We start from the raw sequence: 7,580 nt of genomic DNA on the forward strand, positions 1-7,580 counted from the left end.
TTCCATATCACCGTCTCTTCCTGCCAGCCCCCTCCCACACGAGCATAGATACAAGGCCCTTGGCATGTATATATATATTCACATTCTCATACATGAGCATAGATACAAGGCCCTTGGCATGTATATATATATTTACAGTCTCATACACGAATATATACATTCTTATACATACTGTCAGCCACATAACCCAACATGCCCCCCCCCCTTAACCATTGGAGGCGTCCACGACTGTATCTTCAACCTGTGCTCTACCTCCACGCCCGTACCCACGCCCACGCCCACGCCGAGTCTCCGTATATCTGGCTATGATCACCTTGAGGCTACTTGACTTTCCTTAAAGAGACAGCCAGTTACAAAGTTTAACCGGTTCTCTTAACTTGTTGTCTATTCTCTTTAGTTACCAACTTCGCTTCAGTCCTCCTCCTCCTCCTCTCTCTCTCTTTTGCTCCATCTTCTTGCTTTTTGTAGAGTTATTGACTTATTTTCTAATGTTTTCTGCAGTCAGAGTTCCTGACCTCGAGGTTCATCCTGTGGTTTCAAAAGCTTGGTCATGCAAATAATATTTGTTTGACAGCAACAGAAAAAAAACATGGGTTTCTGTTTTGTTCACACTATTTACCATTAACATTCAGTAGACTATGAAAGACACTTTTCATATCAGTTGTAATAATTACTTGTGACCAAAAGGTCCAACTCTGTGGCCTTGCATTTTATAAAAAATGTACTATCCACCTTGATTGCAGGTTGCAACTGTTCCAACCTTGTTGAGTTGCAACCTGTAATGCACTTGTCCTCACCGAAGCTCTAGACTGTGTGGCTTACGTCCAGGGCGCCTTGGGATGAGTTCTAACCAATGGTCCGGAACCAAGGTGCCTGAGTTCGGCGATTCTTTCACTGTTTCTTAAAGCACAGATGTATGTGTGCTTGGACACGATCTTCTTCCGTCTGTACTATTCCTCCCCCGCCTCCTGCTGCTTCCTCCGCCTCCTGCTGCTTCCTCCGCCTCCTGCTGCTTCCTCCTCCTCCTCCTGCTTCCTCCTCCTCCTCCAGTTGCTTCCTCCTCCTCCTCCAGTTGCTTCCTCCTCCTCCTCCAGTTGCTTCCTCCTCCTCCTCCAGTTGCTTCCTCCTCCTCCTCCAGTTGCTTCCTCCTCCTCCTCCAGTTGCTTCCTCCTCCTCCTCCTGTTGCTTCCTCCGCCTCCTCCAGCTGCTTCCTCCTCCTCCTACTTCTCCTCCTGATGCTGCTGCTTCCTCCTCCTGCTGCTTCCTCCTCCTCCTCCTCCTCCTCCTCCTCCTCCTCCTCCTCCTCCTCCTCCTCCTCCTCGCTACCGCTGCGATCTTCCCCACTCAAGAAAATGAGCGCGGCCCCTCTCAACCTCCCTAGCTAGGCCAATCGTTCTAATTCCCATGTCCCATTCCGCCGCTCTGTCACCTCCTTTCCCTCCCCCCTCTCACATCCCCTCCTACCCACCCCCATCCCCCCCTCTCTCCCCTTTCAATACACTCTTCTTCCCAATCCCTTCCTCCCCTCCCCTCCTCCTCCCCGTTGACACGCCCTTTTGCCCTCAGAGTTCTAATTAATGGAATACCTCCCTAACCCCGTTATCTTAAACTCTGACAGGAGAGACAGGAAAATAAGAGATAAGAAACAAGGGAAGAAGAGAGAGACAGACAGACAGAATAAACATGAGGAAACTCGTAACTGATGATGATAATGAGTGGTTTGGTGGAACACCAACCTGCTCATCCTGGCTGGGCGCACGAGGCCAGGATAGAGGAGCAGAAGGCTCTCCGCTATCGCCAATTCACACACTGCCGCCCACTACAGGCCATTTTGCACCGCGTTTTTAGACACCCCAGAGTGGAAACTTCACAGAAATTGGGGACAGGTTACTATTACTATCACTATCCCAAGTACTATTAATTCCGCTATTATCTTCACCGTTCCTGCTATTACTTTCTGTACTCTTACTACAACTCTCACGCTATATATATTGTCACCACCGCTGACCAGGACCAAGACGGATATATATATATATATATATATATATATATATATATATATATATATATATATATATATATATATATATATATATATATATATATATTGTCACCACCGCTGACCAGGACCAAGACGGATATATATATATATATATATATATATATATATATATATATATATATATATATATATATATATATATATATATATATATATATATATATATATATATATGTTGTTGCAATATTTCATCGCCAGAGGATCCTTGATGGGAGGTTCCCAGAGGTGAGGATCACGCTCTTCTACTGTATCTTCTTCAGTGGGCGTGGGCGTGGGCGTGGGCGTGGTGGAGCCCTTGATCACTAGACCCCACGCTTGAGAATTGTGTCCTCACATCCTCATTCGTTTGCGTGAGTACTTACTCATGAGAGAAGACTCATTCATCCTACCCTTACATCTCATCCCTACCCTCATATCTTCCCCCTCATATGTCTCCTTCACGCCTCGTATGTTTCCCCTCACTATGTCTTCCTCATCCCTCACATCTCTCACTAATTATTTCCCTTTGGTTCTTGCCGTGACAATTTTCTGGAGGCTGGGAGTGGCGCTGAGGACAAGAGGAAGGCTCCCAGGCCCTTTATAAATGTTTGTGTCTTTCCTCTTTTCTTCTCTCTCTCTTTCTCTCTCACTCACTCTCTCTCTCTCACTCTCTCACTTTCTCACTCACTCACTCTCACTCTCTCTCGTCTCTTCCCTATCTGTTCTTTTTCAGGAGAATAAAGGATGAAATCTATTGGAGGAAACTATAGAAGAATTCCTGCTTGTGATGCTTGATCACAGCAGGTGGAGCCACCAGGGGCGTTCGTACAGCAGGTGGGGCCACCAGGGGCGTTCGTACAGCAGGTGGGGCCACCAGGGGCGTTCGTACAGCAGGTGGGGCCACCAGGGGCGTTCGTACAGCAGGTGGGGGCCACCAGGGGCGTTCGTACAGCAGGTGGGGCCACCAGGGGCGTTCGTACAGCAGGTGGGGCCACCAGGGCCGTTCGTACAGCAGGTGCGGCCACCAGGGGCGTTCGTACAGCAGGTGTGGCCACCAGGGGCGTTCGTACAGCAGGTGTGGCCACCAGGGGCGTTCGTACAGCAGGTGGGGCCACCAGGGGCGTTCGTACAGCAGGTGGGGCCACCAGGGCCGTTCGTACAGCAGGTGCGGCCACCAGGGGCGTTCGTACAGCAGGTGTGGCCACCAGGGGCGTTCGTACAGCAGGTGCGGCCACCAGGGGCGTTCGTACAGCAGGTGTGGCCACCAGGGGCGTTCGTACAGCAGGTGGGGCCACCAGGGGCGTTCGTACAGCAGGTGGGGCCACCAGGGCCGTTCGTACAGCAGGTGGGGCCACCAGGGGCGTTCGTACAGCAGGTGTGGCCACCAGGGGCGTTCGTACAGCAGGTGGGACCACCAGGGGCGTTCGTACAGCAGGTGGGGCCACCAGGGCCGTTCGTACAGCAGGTGTGGCCACCAGGGGCGTTCGTACAGCAGGTGTGGCCACCAGGGGCGTTCGTACAGCAGGTGTGGCCACCAGGGGCGTTCGTACAGCAGGTGTGGCAACCAGGGGCGTTCGTACAGCAGGTGTGGCCACCAGGGACGTTCGTACAGCAGATGGGGCCACAAGGGAGTTCGTACCCCAGGTGGGGTTCGTATCAACGGGAGTTCGTACCGCAGGAGGCACTACCAGGGGGAGGGGGGGGGGGTTGTTATACCACAGGTGGCACTACCAGGGGACACGGACAGCAGGTGGTCCCAATAAGGGGTACGTACCTCTGGTTGCGCCATCTGAGTGCAATAATGACATTCCCAACAATAATTAGACCACAGTTCGTAACAGTGAGTTCGAGCTTTCTGACACCCCGCGCGAGGGGCGATCCTTGATAATTAAACCACAAACGTGAAGAAAATACAGCAGTTTAGTTCCTCCTTGGCAATTAAACCCACCAAAAACAGGAATCACCATAAAGAATACCGTAGTTTTCTTCCTCCGTTGGCAATTACCAGAAATACGAGGCAGAGGGAAAATGGCTTCTTGTATGCAAATTAACAGGGATAACTTCACTAGACCAGCTGAGAGTGAACCGACTTCGTTAAGATGCACAACCCAGTTTCTCCGGCTGACAACTATATTGCTCTCTCTCGCTCTCTCTCGCTCTCTCTCTCTCGCACCTCTCACTCTCTCTCTCGCTCTCTCGCGCGCGCGCTTCCTCTGCAGGATCACAACAGTACAATCACCTCATCTTCCGCTGTTAATAGCTCTTGTTAAACATCTTGTTTAATTAGTTTGGAGCAAGTGTAGTCGTGTTAAAGTGTGTTTATGGTGGTCTGAGAGTGGCGGCCAGTTTTGTTGGTGTGTTCAGCAGTGCTCAGTGATGCTTGAGTTTGTTAAAAGGTGTTCCAGCCTTGTTTTCTTTTTGGGTATATTGTATGGTGTTCCAGTTGTGTTGAGATATCTTAAAGTCTATCTAATTCGTGTCATGAGCCAACCCGTCCTCAGACAAAATCAATTCCATCCAGCGGTCGACCCCAAAGACCCATTTATAAACAAATCCACAAGGGCCGTGACGAGGATTCGAACCTGCGTCCGGGAGCATCCCAGACACTGCCTTAATCGACTGAGCTACGACAGGGTAAAAGGCTAACCCATTTATAAATTTTAACATGTTTCATTCAAAAGAGGAATTTTCTCATATATATAAATTAATATTATTATATATTAGCATATTGTGTATATTTAAGCATTGTTTAGATTTGGTTGCATGTTTAGGTTCTGTTGGTGATTATTTGTATTTGTAGTACGTGGGTGAAGCATTTACAGCGTTGTGGTTCGAACAACAGTCGTCAGCGAAGCACTTGTCCCGGAAGTGTTCGGACGTCATCAGTTGAGTCGTTTGTAAACCGTTCTTCATTCATAAACAAGAGGGTTTGGCGGGTGCATGGAATGAACTTTGGCCTTTGTTTATAAGGACGGGCTGCGTGAAGTGAGGGTTTTATATCGTTTCGGGAGGATTCTAATCTATTCAACACGTTTCGGGTGGGTTCTAATCTACTCAACACACTTCGGGTGGGTTCTAATCTATTCAACACGTTTCGGGTGGGTTCTAATCTATTCAACACGTTTCGGGTGGGTTCTAATCTACTCAACACACTTCGGGTGGGTTCTAATCTACTCAACACACTTCGGGTGGGTTCTAATCTATTCAACACGTTTCGAGTGGGTTCTAATCTATTCAACACACTTCGGGTGGGTTCTAATCTATTCAACACGCTTCGGGTGGGTTCTAATCTATTCAACACGTTTCGAGTGGGTTCTAATCTATTCAACACACTTCGGGTGGGTTCTAATCTATTCAACACGCTTCGGGTTGGTTTCTAATCTACTCAACACCTTTCGGGTGGGTTCTAATCTATTCAACACACTTCGGGTGGGTTCTAATCTATTCAACACGTTTCGGGTGGGTCCTAGCGTGTCTGATATGTTTCGAGCAGCTTCGAAAACGTTCGAACAGGTCGGACTCGCTGCCGAAGCGGTGTTGGGGTGCCGACTAACGAGGTTGCCGCGTACAAATAGTGGAAGTCGGTTTAGTCCCAGCGAATCCCCCGAGCGGAGGAGCTCCAAATGCTTCCCTTCGTTTTCATCAGTACGAGGCCCGGCTTTCTCGGGTTTCTGTAAACACTTTCTCCGGGTATTCGGATCGGGAAATAAAAATGTGGGACCCTGGGGACCTCTGCAACCCAGGTTTTGTTTACATTTCGTCGCTCAGCTTATCTGCTTACTCCATCGTCTCTCTCTCTCTCTTTCTTTTTTCTCTCTCTCGCTCTCAATATGTTTCCCATTCAAAAAGCGATAAATGTATTAAGAAGTGAGCGCCCGATGCACCAATGTTATTATTTAGTTTAACTTTATGATTCTAGTTTCAGGATGCAGACATAAGTAGCTGTGGGGAGGTATGTGGGAGGAGGCGGGTGTGTGGAGGCAGGTGTAAGGAAGCAGGTGTGAGGAGGGAGCTGTGAAGTCAGGAAGGTAAAGAGTGTGTGTACTCGCCTGAGTTTAGAGTTAACATCGACCACATCTTCTCATCTCTGCCATTTATTTCCGGCTCTTATGGGGAAGTTTCGTGTGGCATTAATTGTGTTTCCAGTTCCCATACACATCTCGTATTCGGGTACAGTTACCTTCAGTACAGACTTCTCTACTGGGTAAATTCTCCTGGTAGTCTTTTATGTTGCTATCAAGTCTTCACTACTCCTTCCTTCAGTGTGATACGATCCAGTTCCTTCAGACTTTATAACTCGGTCCCCTTCGCTCCAGAATGACCTTTGATGACTTTGTAACACGGGTTGGGGTTCCCTCTCTTTACTTCCTTCTTTCTACTCCCTCTACCCGTATTCTTACTTTTATTTCTAAACCAAGGGACCCCAAAACTTTTAACAAAGCCAACTCCACGCCACGTGGTCCTAAGACGATTGACCGACTTAGGATTCTACACCCAGTATGACGTGACCTAAGCTCTGAACAAAACCCTAGAGTCACCTCTGCTGCCACCACCAGACCAGTAATACAAGAGCAATGATCGAGGTCTGGATCGATCACGCTAATTAATCAACCTAGGGGCTTGATCCCCACTATAAACGATGACCTTGAGTGTGGAATAAATTACACGGTAATGATAATTCCGATTCGATGTTAGAATCGGCGCCCAATGCAACTCTGCCTCGTGTGGACCACGTGACCAGGACAAGTATACACATAAAACACATGGAAACAATAAAATGCAAATTAATAACAAATTTAATTTATTAAAAGAAAACTAAGACAAAATCTAAATAGGTTCACTCCCTATCACTTTAACACTCCCTACTTGACCTGAATGGCAAATGAGAAGACTATTTCTATACATAACCATAGCAACTATACCTTGGGCGACCAGCTAGATGTCTTGGGGAGAGGTAAGATGTTTGACCTCTCCCAGCTGCTCCCGTATTCACACTGATTTTTTCCTTGTCTGGACTACCCCAGACAGAGTATTGTATTGTTCCGCATCGCTTACCCAGTTACTTTAGCAAGGTTAAGTTATAACAATTATCCTCTGTTTATACTGAATTGATCCAGACTGGTTGAATTATTTTACTGAATTAAATTACAAACATCTAACGGCAGAGCTGTTCCCGATCACAAAAATGGTTATTAAAACTTGTAGAAATAGTAGAAATAGTAGACCTGTCAACCCCTGATGACCTATGACCGCCGGTCACTCCGCCTTAAAAGTTAGATCCGATTCGTGACGTCACTGATGGTGACTTAAACTCAATAATTAGAATACTCTTGATATTGTATCCAGTACTATTATACAATACAATTTTAATGCAAAATGAATAAAGGCTAATTTTCTCTAAATTGCTGAATACTATAGGATGGTTCATTATACGCAGCTATGAACAAAGCGTTGGTTATTTCCACCGCGAATTCCCCTGGGGGTCAGGTCACCATGCGGCTCAGCTTCCCATTCTCTTTTGTCGATAAACCACTCTGGA

The 7,580-nt window shown here is 47.4% G+C and overlaps 1 protein-coding gene across 1 annotated transcript; it reads right to left on the minus strand.

Annotated features, from left to right (window-relative positions):
* Positions 1–205: 205 nt before the first annotated feature.
* Positions 206–3,849, minus strand: LOC123752136 (serum response factor-binding protein 1-like). The gene is made up of 4 exons (XM_069310138.1): positions 3,816–3,849; positions 2,931–3,725; positions 1,225–1,335; positions 206–333 (listed from the first exon to the last, which is right to left on the minus strand). Exons 1-4 carry the CDS (start codon positions 3,847–3,849, stop codon positions 206–208), a joined length of 1,068 nt encoding a protein of 355 aa, XP_069166239.1.
* Positions 3,850–7,580: the final 3,731 nt, after the last annotated feature.

Source organism: Procambarus clarkii, chromosome 66 (assembly GCF_040958095.1).
Source record: "Procambarus clarkii isolate CNS0578487 chromosome 66, FALCON_Pclarkii_2.0, whole genome shotgun sequence".
Classification (NCBI taxonomy): Eukaryota; Metazoa; Arthropoda; class Malacostraca; order Decapoda; family Cambaridae; genus Procambarus; species Procambarus clarkii.

Excerpts from the sequence above, each read along its gene's own strand:
- LOC123752136 (XM_069310138.1), bottom strand. The coding sequence starts at position 3,849 with ATGTCATTATTGCACTCAGATGGCGCAACCAGAG. Across the intron at positions 3,726-3,815 it reads CTCAGATGGCGCAACCAGAG|TGCCTCCTGCGGTACGAACT; the intron begins GTACGTACCCCT and ends TCCCCCTGGTAG. Across the intron at positions 334-1,224 it reads CAGCAGCATCAGGAGGAGAA|GAAAGTCAAGTAGCCTCAAG; the intron begins GTAGGAGGAGGA and ends TGTCTCTTTAAG.